The following is a 20,371-nucleotide window of genomic DNA, read 5'->3' as shown; positions in this document are numbered from 1 at the left end:
GATTTTTAAGTGTGCCTTTAAAGTTGCTCTCACACCGATTTTTACATTTAATTTCCTTTGTATTTTAAGGAGAACAGTAAATAATTTTAAAAAACATCCAAGTTACTCAAACTGCAGTACTTATAAAAGTCACTTATAAGTTCACTGAATCCACAAGTGGTGCTTAACTAGCTGTGCTTGCATGCACAGTACATTCTTAAGTAAACATGAGTAGAAGTAGGCCAGAATTTTAAATCCATATTAAGGCATTTAAACAAGTGACCTAGTTTTCAAAAGTGTTGAGCACTAATTTCACTATGTGCTTTGCACTTTTGAAAAATCAGCCCATATGTATAGGTGCCTAACTATGGATTTAGGAACCTAAGTTTAGTTTAGGAACCCCCACCCTCCTCTTAAAAAAAAAAAAAAAATCTTGGTCTTAAGGTCATTTTTCTATGGTGCACTTTCAGTATATAGTTTTCAGAAGGGTATGTTTTGGTTAAATAATGGATAGATAGATTTCAAAACACACAAAAACTAACTCTAATGAGTTTTTGTGAATGTCAAGTTTCAAATTTCACCTCTTTCATTAGCCATGGTTTTACCAAAAAAAAAAAAAAAACCAGTGAAAAATTTTCTTTTAACTGTTTTAGCTTATTCACTACCCCATAACTCAAAAACAACTTAATAAGATTTCTCTTAAACTTTTCAAAAATCTTTGAAAGTTGTGGATCTGTGTGTGAAATCAGGGAATTACAATACACATTGTATTGCAATTTCTCAGTTATAACTGTTGTGACTGCACAACCATTGTGATATAAAGATGTAAATGTATACTTATTTGCATACATATTTTTCCTGATGACTCTTTTGGAGTTAAATCACTCTTATTTTCTGGTTTTAATGGTGAAAGGTCTAGGGCATCTTGGGGCATCCTTCTTTGTATCACGTATTGACCTATTGTCCCTTGATCATCTCCTAAATTTAAGGAGTCGTTATCCTTTACCTCTACCAAAAAGGTTATTACCTCCAAGACCATTCCATGGAACAGCTGATGGGGTTGGGGGAAAGGGTAATTGCAAGCGTGTTCAAATATAACCTTACATCAAATGGGCTGGCAACAGAGTATTGGCCTGAGAATGAGCATGAGGTCTATAGAGACCATTCAAGACACCTGTCAAACTTGACTTATTTTTATAATGAAAATCAAACTTTGTTCCTCAGCTTCTTAAGTTTGCCTCTCTTTCAAACTTGCTGTCTTAAAAAAATCATCGAGCTTTTCACTACTTGAAGCTATATTCTGTATCTCTGAACTGCAGTTTGCTCTCTTTCCTCAAACTCTTAGAAGTGGCAGTAAGTGTTTCAGTGTAGTGATTGGAAGGTAGAGTCTTCAGTCTGCCCTCAGAACTGCCTTTCATTTTCTCAAGCAGAAACTAGATTCTAAGTTGAATTAATTCACTTAATAATTCTAGATAGTCTATTAGTCATGTGCCATTTAAATCACTTGTATGTAACTTTCATGTGCATGGGGACGAATGCAGAGCACAGTGCCCAGCCAAGTGCTGGGCAGATGTTTTAGAGGATGTAAAAGAGAAGAATACTCCTCGGTCTAAGATATGGAACCTCTGTGGCCTCTGCTGCAGAACCATCCCTACGTGGGGAGTGGGGAACAGGAAGATCTGCATAGAAGATTCTCCTCTGACACGTTTCCACCTTGGACCTAACTACATTCTGTCCCCTCATGCTTTGTCTTCCCTTCTACATCCCCTCCATTATTAATGCCTGCAGAACTTCCCTAGAGGAAGCAACTAGTTTTACCCTTAAGTGCATGGTTAAGCATTTGTTCAGTGTGTTTTTCATGAATCGTATTCATTACCCACTTGCATATACTAAAATGCCATTGGAAGGTTCAGCACCAGTTATGCTTCTTAGGTGCTTCTTGCTTATGTTTTTATTACACACTATGTAAAATTTAGAGCAAACCCCTGCTTTCTTTTTCTTACTGTTGGAAATCTGTTTTGTTTTTTTTATGGTATAGGAGCTACAGATACTGCTCTCTTGTGATCTAAAAGTTCTCTCATCTAATTTTACTAGCTTTGTAAACCTCAATTTTTCACGTCAGAAAGATCAGCAGCCTCTTCATGAGATGATCCTTTCTCTAAGTAGCTTGCTTATTATTTACGTGTGCTTAAAAATGGACATTCGGATCAGGTTGTGATTGTAAGATTGTTAGGATCTGAAAGATTGTGGCCTCCTTGGAACAGGAATGGTTATTCCTATGCAGCGTACCCAGTGCTGAGCACTTTGTAAATGCTAAATAAATAATAGTAAATGGTTACACATCAAGCCAAATATTTGTCTGTACCATTGTGCCCTTAATATTTTTGTTGTTCTTTGATTCTTCTTAAAAATGTCTTTAAAAGAACATTTTTGTCAATTAAACTATGAACTAAAGATTCTGAATGGGGCTGCAAAGATGCACTGAGGGCAGAATTTGGCTCCTATGGGGTAGTCTAATGTGAGAGGCTGAAAATAGCAATAAGAACTTGGAGAAGAAGGTGCCAGAAGAATTTGGCATTTGTAGGCATTTAGTTATAGGCCAGGTCTACCCTACATACCTATATTGATAAACTATCTTGCTCAGGAGTGTGAAAAATCCACACCCCTGAGCGATGTAGTTACAGCGATATAACCCTGTGTATAGACAGTGCTTATGTCAGTCCGAGAGCTTCTCTTGCAGACAACGCCAAAAGTAGCTTTGTAGTGTGGACATCTCCCCTGTTTTGTCAGCAAAATGCAGCTTTTGCCAAGAAAACTTTGTAGTGTAGACAAGGCCTTAATCTCTTTGTTGTCCAACCTCTCACAACATTTGCAGCACTATTTCAGTCTCTCTGGGTTTGTCTTCACATACTGCGCTACAGTGGCTCTTCTTGTCAGCTTAGTTAATCAACCTCCCAATGAGGTGCTATAGTTTAGATGTGACCTAATGGAACGTCTACACTTAAAACGCTACAGTGTAGACACTACCTACACTGACAGGAGGGATTCTCCTGTTAGTGCAGGTAATCCACCTCCATCAACCTCATGCTGTCTATACCCGGGGTTAGGTTGGTATCGCTACATCTCTCAGGGGTATGTATTTTTCACATCTCTGAGAGACATCGCTATACTGATGGAGGGCCAGGTCTACACACTTACTTCGGTATGAAAAATCCACACCTCTGAGCAATGTAGTTATACCGATCTTGATCCCCTGCAGGGCTTTCCACTGATGTAGCTACTGTCTCTCATGGAGGTGGAGTTGTTAAGCTGATGGGAGAATTCTCTCCCATCAGCTTAGAGCATCTTCACCAGATGCAAGTTTGTAGTGTAGACCTGCCCTAAATTCTTAGTGGAGACCAGGCCTAAGATGATTAGAACTGAAGAGCTCATCCAGTTACTCTGCCACTGTCAGAGAGCTCACTGTCCTGCAGCGAACTGGGGAAAAGTTAAAACCTCATTGAGATGTCTAGATATGAACTCACCCTTCGTTAACAGAACTGTAAGCATAAGTCCACATTTAAGACAAAAGGAGTGTGTGAACCTGCCTCGGAGCTTTTGGCAGAGTAACATTTTGGATCTGAAATTGTGTGCAGGAAGGCAGAAAAGAAAAAAGTTTGAGTGAGAGAGAGAGAGAGAGAGAGTATATATGAATGCCAAGCAGTAGCCTGTGAACACAGTGTGACCCTGGGAAAAAGCTACGTTTTTGGGTCATGACAAGGACTTAACAAATGCAGAATTAGGTATGATGGCATGAGGGGGATGAACCCAGCTTGGTGTAGTTCCCCATCTCTCCACAAAGGATGCACTAACAGACAAAAGCCCCATATTATAGTTACACTTCATAATAGTACCCAGGAAAAGAGATCCCATTATTGGGTTATAACCAAGTCAAGCCCGTGGTCTCATCAAAAGGGTGCACTCTTTAAAAGGGCAGGGGACTACAATAATTGAGGAAGAGTTTAAGGAAATCTTCCATGGGATAGGGATGCTCTCAAAAGAGTACAGAATAGATATGAAAGGGATTCAAAAGCAGGGCAAGAGACATTTTATGCTGGCCTAAAATGAACAGGCATTGAAGAAGTTGTTAAGGCTTGTCATATATGCCAATAATACAGGCCAAGTCAAGTGAAAGAGCTCATGTTGGTGTCTCAGCAAAAATTTCCTTTTGTTGGCTGGGAAAAAAATATGCACTTGGGTCCTAGACTATATTATTCTCAGTTCCCTGAGATAGCCTTACTAGACGATACTACCACTAAACAAGTGATTGTGCATATAAGATCAAATGCTATTTGTTCTATAATAATGCCATGAACAAAAGCCCTCTGTACAAACAGCTGTTACACTTTCAAAACCCAGATGTGTGAAACAACCTTTTAAGATGTGAGATTAAGACCCAAAATGAGAGAGACAACAATAAATAAAAGCAAGAAGCTCGAACTGGTGTATAGTCAATTTCTTCCGCACGCCTTGGGTTTTCCATAACATTGATTAGTTCATGGAGGATAGGTCCATTAATGGCTATTAGCCAGGATGGTGAGGGATGCAACAACATGCTCTGATTGTCCCTAGCTTCTGTTTACCAAAAGCTGGGAATGGATGACGGGGATAGATTACTCAGTGATTGCCTGTTCTTTCCCTCTGAAGCACCTGGCATTGGCCACTTTTGGAAGACAGGATATTGGGCTAGATGGAACATGGTCTGACCCAGTATGGTCGAACTTAAGTTCATATGTTCTTAGTTTAATCATTTTATAATTTCTGGTGCCAGTGTTAAAGCAGTGAAATAACACCAGTTTCCCATGGGATGGCTACAGATTTCTGTGTGAATAATGATATATCCTATAATGTGTTATATTTGAAATCCACTCTTTGCCTCTTTCACGTGTGCCCTGCATTGAAGTGTGAAAAACACTGTAAAGTATTTACCTAAACCGCAAAGTTCTCTGCTCCAGTACAAAGTATTCACTGAAAATGGAAACTTGCTCTCATAACCTACTGTCCCTGCCCTTTCCTGAAGCAAAGCAATATTGAGTGGGAAGTGGGGTGGGAGCTGAGCAAGGTAGCAGAACAGTTTTGTGGAAGGTAAGGGAACAGAGTCTGGTAGTGCTCAAAGAGCTCTTTGCAATCTTTTGCATTGATCCTGCTGGCCCTTCCACCCAATACATACTCCCCTGGAAGTGAAAGAAAAGGTTTGTGAAAGGTTCCATAGCATAAGATGTCTGGTGTTCCTTGTTCTGATCCAGTCAAAGAAGCTTTGTCTGGCCCGTTGAAGAGAAAGGTCAACTAGGACAGTGAATTCTGTTAGCACCTATGAGGAGTTGAAGTGAGTTGCCTTTGGTGGAATGAGCGTGTTCCTGCTCCTGAGACATCCCTTTGTTTAGATTTAGAGAAGCTTTGGGGCTGCAGTTGCTTTATGCAGATCTCATATGACCTGAAACTTCAGCTTGGGATATTTGTGTTAGACTGTATTTTATAAGAAACACTCAGGCCATGTCTACACTACGAAAGTACTCCGATTTTACAGAAGTCAATTTTTGGGAACAGATTGTATAAAGTCAAGTGCATGCGTCCACACTAAGCACATTAATTTGGTGGTGTGCATCCACAGTACCATGACAATTGTCGACATTCCGAGCAGCGCACTGTAGGTAGCTATCCCACATGTGACAGGGTCAGGCCGGATGGCTACAGGAGAGTGATAGAAGGCAGATATATTAGCCCCAGGTTAAGTAGGTCCCTTTTCCCTGAGTAAGGTAACAGGGAAGGTTCCAGAACAATGAGGAACTTTCTAGAAACAATTAAGGCAGACAGGCTGATTAGAACACCTGCAGTCAATCAAGAAGCTGCTAGAATCAATTAAGGCAGGCTAATCAAGGCACCTGGGTTTAAAAAGGAGCTCACTTCAGTTTGTGGTGTGCGTGCGAGGAGCTGAGAGCAAGAGGTGCGAGGAGCTGAGAGTGAGAAGGCGTACTACTGGAAGATTGAGAAGTACAAGCATTAACAGACATCAGGAGGAAGGTCCTGTGGTGAGAATAAAGAAGGTGTTGAGAGGAGGCCATGGGGAAGTAGCCCAGGGAGTTGTAGCTGTCACTCAGCTGTTACAGGAGCCATTGTAAACAGCTGCAATCCACAGGGTCCTAGGCTGGAACCCGGAGTAGAGGGCAGGCCCGGGTTCCCCCCATTCCTCCAACTCCCTACTAGATACCGGAGGAGTTGACCTGGACTGTGGGTTCCACCAAAGGGGAAATTCTCTGGTCTGTTCCCTGATCCACTAGGTGGATCAGCAGAGACTGCGGGGATTGTTATTCTTCTTTTTCCCCATGCTGGGCAGTGACGAGGCTAACTGAGTGAACGGCAGATTTGAGCCACGAAAGTGGCCAAACTGAGGGCTGCTGTGAACCTCTGAGGCGAGCAAATCCACCAATAAGCACAGGACCCACAAAGGCAGAAGAGGAGCTTTGTCACACACAGTTCCCAGTGTCCCCACTGCCCATTGGAATTCTGGGCTGATCTCCCAATGCCTGATGGGGCCAAAAATTTGTTGCGGGTGGTTATGGGTAAATGTTGTCGGTCAACCCTCCCTCCCTCCATGAAAGCAATAGCAGACAATCATTTCATGCCCTTTTCCCTGGGTTGCCTGAGCAGATGCCATAGCTCAGCAAGCATGGAGCCCGTTCAGCTCACTGTAGCAGTTATGACCATTGTAAACACCTCGCGCATTATCGAGCAGTTTATGCAGAACCAGCACCTGAAAAACCAGGCGAGGAGGTGACAGAAGCGCGGTGATGAGGACTTGAACACAGATTTCTCTAAAACCGGGGTCCCTAGCAATTTGGAGATCATGGTGTTACTGGAGCAGGCTCATGCCGTGGAACCCCGATTCTGGGCCTGGGAAACAAGCACAGAGTGGTGGGATCGCATAGTCTTGCAGGTTTGGGATGATTCCCAGTGGGTCCAAAACTTTTGCATGTGTAAGGGCATTTTCATGGAACTTTGTGACTTGCTTTCCCCTGCCCTAAAGCGCAAGAAAACCAAGATGAGAGCAGCCCTCACAGTTCACAAGCGAGTGGCAGTAGCCCTGTGGAAGCTTGCAACGCCAGATAGCTACCAGTCAGTCGGTAATCAATTTGGAGTGGGCAAATCTACTGTGGGGGTTGTTGTGATGCAAGTAGCCAATGCAATCATTGAGCTGCTGCTATCAAAGGTAGTGACTATGAGAAATGTGCAGGCCATAGTGGATGGCTTTGCTGTAATGGGATTCCCTAACTTTGGTAGGGCTATAGACGGAACACATATCCCTATCTTGGGACCGGACCACCAGGGCAGCCAGTACATAAACCGCAAGGGGTACTTTTCAATGTTGCTGCAAGCACAGGTGGATCACAAGGGATGTTTCACCAACATCAACGTGGGATGGCTGGGAAAGGTTCATGATGCCCGCGTCTTCAGGAACTCTGGTCTGTTTAAATGGTTGCAGGAAGGGATTTACTTCCCAGACCAGAAAATAACTGTTGAGGATGTTGAAATGCCTATAGTTATCCCTGGGGACTCAGCCTACCCCTTAATGCCCTGGCTCACGAAGCCGTACACAGGCAACCTGGACAGTAATCAGGAGCTGTTCAGCTATAGGCTGAGCAAGTGCAGAATGGTGGTAGAGTGTGCATTTGGACGTTTAAAGGGTTGCTGGCGCAGTTTACTGACTCGCTCAGACCTCAACAAAACCAATATTCCCATTGTTATTGCTGCTTGCTGTGTGCTCCACAGTCTCTGTGAGAGTAAGGGGGAGATGTTTATGGCGGGGTGGGAGATTGATGCAAATTGCATGGCCGCTGAATACGCACAGCCAGACACCAGGACAGTTAGAAGAGCACAGCAGGAAGCGCTGCACATCAGAGAAGCTTTGAAAACCAGTTTCATGACTGGCCAGGGTATTGTGTGACACTTCTGTTTGTTTCCCTTGATGAAAACCCATCCCCTTGGTTGCCTCTAAATTCCCTGTAAGCCACCTGCCCACACCCTTCAATCACAGCTTGCTTGCAAAGGAAATAGTCACTATCATTTTAAAAACGTATATTCTTTATTAATTGATTATAAAAATAGGGAGTTAACTCACAAGGTAACCCGGGTGGGGTGTGGGAGGAGGAAAGGAAAAGGCCATTTTAAAACTTCTTGAATGACAGCCTTCTGTTGCTTGGGCTGTCCACTGGGGTGGAGTGGTTGGGTGCCCAGAGCTTCCCCCCCACCCTGCGTTCTTGGGCGTCTGGGTGAGGAGGCTATGGAACTTGGGGAGGAGGGAGGGCAGTTAAACAGGGGCTGCTGTAATCCTGCTGCCGTTCATGACTCCACCAGACGTCGGAGTATGTCCATTTGATCCCACAGTAGCCCCAGCTTTGCCTCATGCCTCCCCTGATCTTCCTGCCGCCACCTCTCCTCATGTTCATCGGCCACTTTCCTGTACTCTGCTATTGTGTCCCTCCACACATTCTGCTGAGCTCTGTCAGTGCCGGACGACTGCATGAGCTCAGAGAATATTTCATCGCACGTGCGTTTTTTTCGCTGCCTTATCTGAGATGGCCTTCGGGACAAAGGAGGGAGGCTTGAAACACTTGCAGCTGCTGGAGGAAAAAAAGGGAGTGAAGTGTTTTAAAAGGTACATTTTACAGAACAATGGCTATACTCTTTCATAGTGAACAACACTATTCACATTATATAGCACATGTGATTTTGGTACAAGGTCGAATTTTGCATCTTATATTGAGTGCCTGCAGCTTTGGTTTTAGAGATCACACACGCAGTGCCGGGCAACAGAATTCGGCTTGCAGGCGACCATGATAAGCCATAGTCTTTCGGCTTCTGCAATCTTCATAACAGCAGCACCCTCCTCTTCCATACCAAGCAAAGTACATTGAGTTGGCCATTTAGTGCTGCGGTTTTCCTGTTAACATGCAGCAGCAGAAGCCAAACTATCCCCCCCATCCAATTCTCTGGGATGATCGCTTTACCCCTCTCCGCACCGTGTGGCTGATATCAGGGAATATCCCTGCTAGCCAAACGCAAACAGCTCAGTGCCAATGCCCCCTGTCCCGCCCCCACAGTGTGGCTAACAGCAGGGAGGATTTCTTTTCAACCACAGGCAAACAGCCCAGTAGGAACAGCCACCTCTGAATGTCCCCTTAATTAAATTCCCCTATTTCAATTACCATGAATGATATCACTCTCCTGAGGATAACACAGAGAGATAAAGAACGGATGCTGCTTGAACGCCAGCAAATACTGGGACCATATGCTGCCAGGCTTTGTCATGCAATGATACCAGATTACTTGCCACTAGCATGGCGTGGTAAAGTGTTCTACCATGGAGGACAGAATAAGGCTGCTCTCCCCAGAAACCTTCTGCAAAGGCTTTTAGAGTACCTCCAGGAGAGCTTCATGGAGATGTCCCTGGAGGATTTCCGCTCCATCCCCAGACACGTTAACAGACTTTTCCAGTAGCTGTATTGGCCACGAATGCATCCCAAGTCCTCAGGGCTACTTAATCATTAAAAAATGCTTGCTTTTATAACATGTATTATATTATTCACCAGAAGTCCCTTCTCCGGCTTCGCTGGGTTGGGAGGGTATTTTAGTCAGGGTGATAAAAAGATCCTGGCTGTTGGGGAGAACGGTGTGCTGTGTGCTCTCCTCAAGCTCTCCCCTCGTCCTCCTCATCTTCCCTGTCCGCAAAATCCTCAGCCATGGCGGAGAGTACCCTGTCATCGGAGTCCACGGACAGGGGTGGGGTAGTGGTGGCGGCCCCCCCTAGAATTGCATGCAGCTCAGAGTAGAAGCGGCATGTCTGGGCTTTGTCCCGTAGCGTTTGTTTGATTCTTTGGTTTTTTGGTACACTTGTCTGAGCTCCTTAAGTTTCATGCAGCACTGTGTTGCATCCCTGCTGTAGCCTCTGTCCCTCATGGTCTCGGAGATTTTTTGAAATGTTGTGGCATTTCGTCTTTTGGAACGTAGTTCTGATAGCACGGATTCCTCTCCCCATACAGTGATCAGATCCAATACCTCCCGTTCGGTCCATGCTGGAGCTCTTTTTCCATTCTGGGACTGCATGGTCACCTGTGCTGATGAGCTCGCCTGGCGAAACAGCAAATGAGATTCAAAAGTTCCTGGGGCTTTTTCTGCACACCTGGCCTGTGCATCTGAGTTCAGAGCGCTGTCCAGAGCGGTCACAATGGTACACTGTGGGATAGCTCCCAGAGGCCAATATGTTCGAATTGCGTTCACACTAACCCTAATTCAAAACGGCGATGTCGCTTTCAGCGCTAATCCCCTCGTTGGGGAGGAGTACAGAAATCGGTTTTAAGAGCCCTTTATGTAAAAAAAAAATGGCTTAGTTGTGTGGATGGGTGCAGGGTTAATTTGATTTAATGCTGGTAAATCCCACATAAACTTGTAGTGTAGACCAGGCCTCAGTTTGCTGTACCCATAGAGTTTTAACCACTGCTTCTATTTAAAATTGTTTCCTGTTTCATTGAACCTTCTAGCTAAACCTGTCTGCCAACCTGGATCCATTTGAATGTAGAACTGTCAAAAATAATAGTTGAAGCATGCATGTTCTAGTAGGAATGTCAAGGGCACATTCTAAGGCCTCAGGGAGCTGGGGGAATGAGTGTTGTAGGATGTCTGAAATATTGAGGGGTAATCTTACTCTTTTTTCTTTTTTGGTATAAGCTGTATGCCATCCTGGAATTGTTCTTAGATTCAGAGTGGTGCTGGTTGTATTCACAACCTCGCTGAGAACTGGAAGCACTAATTGGTTATATCAGATCCAGTTACTAGTAAATAGATGACACTAAAAACCAGATCAATACCACCAAGGCTTTTCATAGACATCATCTAGCTACCTTCATGGAATAAGGGTTACACATGGATCTGCTCTGTCGACTCAAAGTTGGCATTGTTCAGTCTCAGTATTACAAGTCCCAATAATTCAAAATGACGAGACATTCCCATCCAAAAACTATAATCTTGATATTGACTTAAAAATTATGATGAAATAATATATCAGTTTTTTCTTGGTCTGTGTCACATTGTCTGCAGTGGCCCACAACTGTGAGTGCCAACCTCAGAGCAAACTATCAAAAACCAGGGCAGACTCCACAAACTGATTGTAAGTCCTATAATTAGAATTCACCAACTCAGGATACAAATGTGAACTCCTAAAGCACTATAACTGTCTTACCATGGAGTCACAGATGGTCCTCTTGAGCACTCCAATCTATCTTGCCACCCATGCAAGCTGGACTTAATGATAGTGGTTAACATACACAAATGATCACAAAAGATTCAGGTTCTTTCTAGTCCCAAGAGACCAGTCATTTACCCCAGATCAATTTGTACCTCAAATCTCACACTGAAGACCATGCTAATAACCATTAACTAAGGATTATTAACTAAGGATTTATTAACTAGGAAAAAGAAATTAGAGCGTTATTTACAGGTTAAAAAAGGCAACATATATATGAAATTGAATGCAAATGAATTACAGTATATACAGTATATAGTTCCAAAAGTGGCAGAGTTGTAGTAATCTGAATTACGAGGGATCTGTGCTTTTGTTTCCTAGCTCCAGTCCTGTGAGAGACCATACAGCAGAGATGAAGAATTTTCCTGTCAGCTATCTTTATTTCCTTCTTCCAGAATTCAAGCTCATGGCATGAGCTTCCTTGTACATAGCACCTTCATAGGTGTGAGAGGGCCATTAACCCAGGGCTTGTCTATACTGGCAAGTTTCTGCACAGTAAAGCAGCTTTTTGCACTCAAACTGCAGATGTGTGTCTGCACTGCCAAGCCACTTTGCACGCAGAAACTCCTCAGTTGCAGCGCTGCAAAAAACCTACCTTGACAAGAGTTGTAAGGCTATTTGTGCAGAGGCTCCAGCGCTCTATTACCAGTGTGACCACTTGATTGCTTTCTGTGCTGTAATTGGCCTCCGGAGTTGTGCCATAATGCCTCAAGTGACTGCTCTGCTCATTGTTTTGAGTTCGGCTGCCCTGGAGACATGCGCCCCTCCCCTTTCAGAGCACCGTTTCTGACAGCTCTTGAGTGCTGTGCTGATCTGCTCCAAGACACAAAGCAAACCATTAATATGGAATGCTCATGCTGTTGAACACAGAGGCAGGTGTGTGTGTGTGTGTGTGTGTGAGAGAGAGAGAGTGCTGTGCAGAGAGCCCAGGAAGGGAGGCGGGGGCTGATGTTGGGTTATCCCCCTGCCTCAGGACTGGTTGCTTCCTGCCGCTGTCTGAACTTACAAGACAGCATGTTGACACACTCTCTGTCCCCCAAAACACACCGTCTCTCCTTCCCCCCTCCATACACACACACACTCCCTGTCATGCACTCCCTGCCCGCTTCAGTTGAAAAGCAGTTGGCAATGTAGTAGGATGCCCATGAAACTATGGGATTGGGAAACCTGCATCATGTGACACTGTGCCTGTCCCATGAGGCACTGCAAACCCTTCCCAAAGCACCCTGTGGCCAGTTGCACAGTGGGGTAACTACCACAATGCACTGCTGTCTTGCCGTTGCAAGAGCTGCTAATGTGGATGCACTACAGTTTCACAAGGAACACAGTGTGGACACGCAACAGTGGTTTAATTCCGGCATTTTAATAAAAGTGGTACAATTTGTGGTGCAGAAACTTGTCAGTGTAGACATACCCTTAGTCTTGATATTGTGATGTTTAACAATGGCCACTTAGTTTTGTTAGTCTTTCTTGATGAGTGGGAGAACTATTCCTCCTGCCTGGGTTCACAAATTCAGATCAGGCATTTGTATAGTTATAAAGCAAAGCTTACATGTTACCTTATGGCATGGGTTACAGACATTACATGTGAGATTAATACATAGAGCAACTTACAGTCACTTCATAGAGACTAAACACATCCTTACAAGTCTAACACCTATCTTAAACAATACTAACATGTAGGTGACCTGGACTGGTTTCCAGAAATGAATTTATCAGTGCTCAGCTCACCCCTACAGCCTTGGCAAGAGCAGGCAGGTCTACCAATGTCACAGTCTATGTTTGGGGGAAATTCAACTTCCCTCCATTTCTGTATGATCATTTTGGGTTGAAAATGCAACCTTAAATGGACATGGATAAATGTGTCTCCCCACTGGCTTCTCAGGTGTGGGGTCCACTTACCCTCGCCCAACTTATATATTGTGGGAGATGCTATTTTCTGCCCTCCCCATCTTCCTTTTTTATCAGTCCTGCCTCTTTCACCTTCAACTGACCCCACTTTCCTCTCCTTGTCTTTTTATCATCTCACCCGCCAACCACTTTCTGTCTCCATTTCCTCTTAGTCATGTTCTTGTTATTATTTATTATTTGTATTTACCATAGTGCATAGGACACCGAGTCACAGACCAGGACTCCACTGTGTCAGGTGCTGTACAAACAGAGGACAAAAAGATGGTCCCTTACCCAAAGAGCTTACAATTTAAGTATAAGACGAAACAACAGATGAATACAAACAGACAGATAAGGGAGTACAAGGAAGCAAGGAGACAATATTGGTCAGCATGATAGGCAGTGGTTTCAGCACACCAGTGGCCTAACCATTGTCAAGTTTTTGTAGGCATCGTAGCAGAGGAAAGTTTGAAGGAGGATAATGAGATAGCTTTGTAGATGTTCCCAAATATGAAGAGCAGCATCAGAGAAAGCACAGAAGTAAGAGGTCATTAGAGACTTAGGCAAAGTGGATTCAGTGGGGAACAAGGGGCAGAAGCTCAATTGGACAGGGTGTAGGATGGAATGGGAGGAAAAGAACTCCAGACAATTATAAACAGAATGTTCAATGATTTGAGAGATGAGGGGGAGAAGAGAGATGAGGGCAGTAGTTGGAGAGGAAAGTAGGCTAAATAATGGTGGTTTTTTTTTAAGATGGAAAAGACAAAAGCATGCTTGTATTGTGAAAGGGAAAAGCCAGAGAAGAGTGAGAGGTTAAGGAGAAGAATAACAGGGAATGTGGCTGAGTGCAAGGAATGGGATGGGATGGGGTTACCAGGGCATATGAAGGGGTTAGAGAAAAAGAGAAGTTGATAAATTTCTGTGTTTGTGACGGGAAGAAGGAGGAGAGAGTTATAGGAGGGGAACAAGGAAGGGAAGGCAAGCCAAGAGGGAAGGGAGATGTATTTTGTCAATTTTCTCTTGGAAGAAATCTGTGAGATCCTGTGCAGAGAGAGCAGTAGAGTTAGGAGGAGCGGAGGGTTGAGAAGTGAGTCGGATATATGGCATATAGGTGACTGGGATTGCAGATATGGGTTTCTGTAGGAGAAGTAAGAGTTGTTCAGCAAGGAAAATGGTAGAAAAGAATGTGGAGAGAATGAATTTGTAGTGGAGGAAGTTGGACTGTTCATGTGATTTCTTCCAGAGATGCTCTGTCATGTGAGAGCAGGAGCTGAGGAAGTGATTGTTGGAGGAGGAGACAGGTCTGCGGGTTGATGGGGGGACCTTGAGATGGACAAAAAAGTCAAGCATGGAGAGAATCAACAATTATATTGATGAAAGAAAGGGAAGAGAGGGCAGAGAGAAGAGGGCTGAGAGTAATGATTAGCCATCAATGCTGATGGACTGGTGGTCAGGAAAAGCTGAGTGACAGGGTTTGGGGGTGGGGGGGGCTGATGAATGATGCTAAAAGAAATAAGGTGATGGTCGGAGAGGAGGAACTCACCAACATAAAGATTAGAGAGAGAGCAGCCTGTATCCTGGAGTCTGCCTTCCAGGACCCCGTTACAATCTGGAAAAATGTCTGTAATATCTTTTATGAATATTGTGTGTGACTCAGTTTCTCTGTTCAATTTTGTATGCTGCCTGATTGAATGTATAGAGCTAAATCAAAGGAACATATAAGGAGGTTGTTACAGTACCAAGTAGGAAGGGTGACACAATGACAGAGATAACTCACCCTCACATAAGTAGCTTCAAAAGAGTTAAGATAACAGTGACTGGGCTCAAACCATGATTTTAGGACTTCAGTAGCTCAGACAAAGGTGAGAGGTTTATTGCAGGAGTGGGTGGGTAAGATTCTGTGGCCTGCATTGTGCAGGAGGTCAGACTAGATGATCATAATGGTCCCTTCTGACCTTAATATCTATGAGTCTATGAGTTGGTGGGAGAATTCATCTAGCTAGCTCCATCTAGGATAAACCTGAGTTCAAAAGAGGATGTAAGCCCTAAAAGACCCTAGAAAAAGATGGTTTTTGGGGGATGAGCTGAGAAATGTGTCAGTCTAACTGAGACACTCAGAGACAGAGGGAGAAGGCTGTAAACAGGGTGGGGTGTTCCTCCCAACTCAGAAATGGGGAAGAAGCCAGACCTGCCTGAGCTATGGATTGAGATAGAGTTTAGGTAAGGGAATATGGATGCAGGCTTCTGTTTTAACCAAGGTCCTGAGCTGAGAGTGGGCAAAATGTGGAATTCCACTCCAGGAGAAGTAAAGGCCTGAGGTCTGACACCTGTGTTGGATGCACTTAGTGACCCCCCAAAAGGGACAACAGTATAGTTAACCTAGTAACCATGTCCATTCTTCTCCTTCTCCCCTCCCACTATTTTCCTGGGCACAACATTCTCTCTCCTTGCCCCCCACATTCCCTGACCCCTATAATTTCCTTGTGTATCCTAACAGTAGCCCGGGTAAGTATTTGAAGCACGTCTCAAAAAACTGCAGTTCGTATCAGTCGCAAAGAGAAATAAATTGAGATGTGATCCCCAATGATCCACTCATGAAAAAAAGCATTGTAGATCTGGATTTAAACTAGTATTCATAAGCCTACCATATTCCTTCAGCAAATGGGTGATTGTGTGATGCTATCGTGGCTGCTTAGCCAGAACATTTCTTGCCAGGCAACAAGGATGAATAGGGGATACCTAATTATCAGTGTCAACTGATCTTTAATTTGAGGAATAATTGGCAGAATCAGAGCCAAACATTGATTGCAATCCCCTAAATTGGAATTTGTTAGCAGGTCAGCTTGCCACACAAATAATATAAAGGGCCAGATACTGCTAGTAACTCCTATTTCTATAGGGCAAAATCTTGAGATATGATGATGACCAGCTGAGCACCTGCAATGTCCAGTGAAATTAATAGAGAATTGAAAGTCCTTCATACCTCTCAGGATCCAAGAATGTTTTTCACTTATGGGACTATTTCCCCCAAATGGAGAAACTGATATAGAAAAAACACATTGCCATATAAACCCATAAAGTGGTAAATTTTGCACTTGATTTAGCCATTTGAATAATTTGGTTAAATGTAGGAAATCAGAGCTTCACACTTTCAGAATTGCATGGTATCTTGTCAAGTACTGACGTGTTTATCATTAATAAATCCATAGTGATTAGTTTTTTACATATGAGTGATTTATCTCTAGAGAATTTACAAAATATGTAACCTACAGATGCTGCAAAGATGTGTACTATAGAAAGCTGTAAATTAAGTTGATACATCAGATTAAAAAAAGCATTTCCTTTTCCTGTAAGGTGTCAATTTGTATTTTTCTGTACTGTTCCGTTCTTACTATCTACATATAGAAATGCAAGTTTTGAAGAATATAATTGTTAAGAACATAGAGATCTTCAGAAATGACTTAAACAGAAATTAATGACATATTGAAAAGCTGAGTTCATATTGTTGTGGTCATAGTTAAGGCTGCTATGTGTATTTTGATTTTTTTCTTGTATTTGAAATATTATTGGGTTGGGGGTACTTCTTTTGACCCCCAGAACAGCCCCTGTATGCTGCTGGGGAAACATAAGGGGACCAGAACAGTCTGTAACTGTCCAGGAGAGAGACTTACATAGCAGCCCTATGCCATGCTTTTTGCAACCCCAGTGTAGGAGGAGGGAGGGGCATATCAAGGTGAGAGGATGGGCCCACTGCACATATCACTGCTGCCACACAAAGGTAGCTGAGGACAGGCTGCTGTAATTTAAATGTAAATTATGCGGGAGGCTACACAGGTCGCCAAACAAAATAAAAATCAAAAGGGTGCTTGAAGTCCCATTAGCCTGCCTTCCCTGGGTTGTACCAAGAGATGCTGCGTACTCACACATGATCTGTGAAAGAAGATATGATTTCTAAAGTCTGAGAAAGAACTCAGGATGCACTATGTTTTTATAGCACCTCTGTGTTTGATGTTGTTAAGGAACAGATGTTTGAAATCTAATCTCCTTGTTAATGCAGTTCTTTGTCTTAGAATTTAATTAAATGTAGATTTTCAGCTTCTTTTGCAGGGAAATGCAGACAAGTACCAGTTTATTCATTTAATTTGTTATAGCTGATCTCATTCATTTTGAGCTCAAGTTATATGCTTTCTTCTCTTCCTCTTTGTCTAGAAAAAGTTGGATAAGGTATTGTGAACATGTGCCTGAAAATGAAAGATACCAAGTATTGTGGAATATTTTGCCTTGTGGCTGAGCAAAATTTTCTGCTTTATATGCAAGTGTATATTATATTGCATTTGTATTTAATATCTGTGCACTCTTTGCAGGCTCTCACAATATTACTTAAGTGGCTTTTTGTTACTTTAGAATGATCTTTATAAATCTATTATAAGTTTTGTAACATGTTATTTTATTTGGCTTTACAGAAATGCATTAGATTTAATCCTGAAGCTTCGGTGTGGGTAGCAAAACAACAAATTTTATGCACTTTGAATCAGAGTTTGAAAGATGTCCTGAATTATGGGCTGTTTCAGCCTGCCAGCAACGGGAGAGATGGGAAATTTTTGGATGAGGAACGACTCCTTAGGGAATATCCACAACCAGTGAATAAAGGTGTTCCCTCCTTAGAGGTATTTTAATACAACTGTAATAATTTTAAAGCTTTACTATCTGAAACATTTTTATTTATGGTATATGTATATATAGTAAGTCTTATTTGAGGTTTCTAAATGGATGTGAATTGCGCTCAAGAAGTAGTGTTCAAAGGGCTGACCTTGAAGCCTTGCTCACACAAGTAATGCTGTTTGTTTCAGCGGGTGTATTTTATGCATTACTCACATAAAAGTTAAGGATCAGGCTCAATGACTTTCTGTGGTGGGATGTACCAGTCCTTTAATGCTAGGAAAGTGTGGGGCTGGCACTACTCTGTTCCAGGATTTTCCTCAGGAGGCATACCAGTAGAACAGGAGACATGATCACTGATTGACAGAAAGATATTTCAGGGTAACACTTTTTATGATTTGGTGGAGAAATCTAAGATGCTAAACTATGCTTTAAGGACCAGACTGCAGTTCCAGTTGTAGGGCATGCTGGAACTTTTTTTCCCCTTAGCAACGATGGGCTGCTGGGAAATGTCATTCCTGGACAGCCAGGTGTACTCTTGAGATAAAGCAAGACATGCTGGGAAAAGGGACTATATAAATCCTGGCACCCTCTGATGAGTGAGAGGACTGGAAGGGCTGATGGTTTCTCCCAGATGAAAGAACAAGTAACCTGTTGCTTGACCTATTTTGCTCATTATTGATACATTGGGATTTTTAGTTGAAAAAATGACTGTGTAGCACACCATATAGCAAGGGCCATGTGAAATCCAGAATTAATTGGTCCATGTAGATCCTGCTGGTGCACATTAAAAATTCCCTAGTGCAATGTTTCCTATATGGTGGGTCACGATCCACCAGAGGATTGTAGGAAAGTTCTAGAGGATCATGGGCCTAATGTGGAGGGGAGAACTTGGGGACGGGGGATTGGAGAGCAAGGACGCCCTACACTTATCCTACAATGACAGCTCCTGTCCTGTGGTGCTGGCTTGACTCCCAGGTTGTGGGTATTGCAACCTGGCATATGGGACAAACCTGAGTGCATCACAATTCCCAGAGCGGGACCCACCATTTCGAAAACATTGCCCTAGGGAATCTTGAGTGGACACTAGCAGGCTCTACATGGACCAGTTATCCCACTACACATCAGTGTGTTTTAGAAATCACGCTCCCATCCCTGCCAGTACTGTGCATTACCTCACTGCTCAGACAAGCCCTTAGTATGAGTAATTTAAATTTTGAGTAAAATTAGGGAAACAGGAGATTATCTTGAAATGTTTTTATATTTAAGCTATTCCCTAACTCACATAAATTACTCTCTGATTTTATATGTAATACTTCCTACATTGAGTCAGTAATTGCTCAACTTTCGCTTTAGGAAAGGCCAAAAAACTATAGTAGACAGGAAAAATAAGTGAAATTTGCAGGTCTGATATCAATAGATTTACACTGGTGTAAAACTAATGGAAGTGAGAGTTCAGAGTCCTACTTACTCTACCAGTTGAATTCTGAGGGTCAGTCACTGATGTTTGTGCTATAATCCTGAACAAAGTAAATAATCACTATATTTAAATCTACTGTTTTCCCCAGTGCACTTGTTACAGTACTGTTTTAACAGTAGAGGACTTGTCTGCAGAATTCCTCTATGTGCAATAAATGGGGAAAGGATCCTTTTTCTCTGCAGTATTCAAGTACATGGCATGTAGGGGATGAAAGTGTTCTGTCCGAAAAGCTGATATTCAGGCCCTATCCAAAAAATACATGGCACTCTTTGAATTCTACCTAGTAAATAAAGATCTATTTTTGTCTCTATTCACAACATGTAATTACCAGTTCAGAGAAAATTGTAGCATGCTGAGAGCATGAACAGTAGTTACAGTAGAATCTTAATGAACACAAAGAGACAGAAATACCATGAAAAGCTTATATTTAAAAAAAAAAAAAAAAGAGAGACGGGGCTTTGAACTTCAGACATAGTCAAAAAAGGTTATGGACCAGATAGTGAAGGGACCTTGTGTAGTGGCACACAAGACGCTTCCTCAACATTGCACAGTCATGCAAAAGCTTATTGTTCTGGGGCACTCACACTGCTTGGGTCATGGCGTGACTCTCCTGCACTGGTGTACAGGGTGGGGCCAGGAGACCAGAGCAAACAATCTACTTCATTCATTAGGATGGAATAGATTATGCACCACAATGGTCAAGGAGCACAATCTCCCCAGCACTCGTCCGGGGCACTGCAGCTCCACACTGCCCCTTTACAGGGAGGTATCAGAAATACCACCATCTAGCCTTGTGAGAAGAGAGGTGGGCGTGAAATCTATGGTTAAAAATACATTTTACACAAAATCACAGATGAGGCATTTAGCATTCTAATGAACTATAAATTGTGGTGTGCTAGATCTGTGGTAAATATATATCATGGTGTAATGGTGACCCCATGAATTTTCAGCTGATCTGTCTGCTCTAGCAATAGGCAAACTGGTCAGAACAGAATAAGAACTGGCCTCAGCTGGACCAAAGCCAGTCC

General features: G+C 42.9%; 1 protein-coding gene across 1 annotated transcript in view; it reads left to right on the top strand.

Moving 5' to 3' along the window:
- SHANK2 (SH3 and multiple ankyrin repeat domains 2) overlaps positions 1-20,371 on the top strand; it is a 639,405-nt gene that overhangs the window by 83,156 nt on the left and 535,878 nt on the right. The window contains exon 6 of the mRNA XM_038407205.2: positions 17,668-17,871. Coding sequence (XP_038263133.1) covers positions 17,668-17,871 — 204 coding nt within the window. The remainder of the gene's footprint in view (positions 1-17,667; positions 17,872-20,371) is intronic.

The sequence above is a fragment of the Dermochelys coriacea genome, chromosome 6 (genome assembly GCF_009764565.3).
Source record: "Dermochelys coriacea isolate rDerCor1 chromosome 6, rDerCor1.pri.v4, whole genome shotgun sequence".
Classification (NCBI taxonomy): Eukaryota; Metazoa; Chordata; order Testudines; family Dermochelyidae; genus Dermochelys; species Dermochelys coriacea.
The sequence above is the reverse complement of the archived record's forward strand: the minus strand, read 5'-3'. Positions and strand labels throughout refer to the sequence as shown.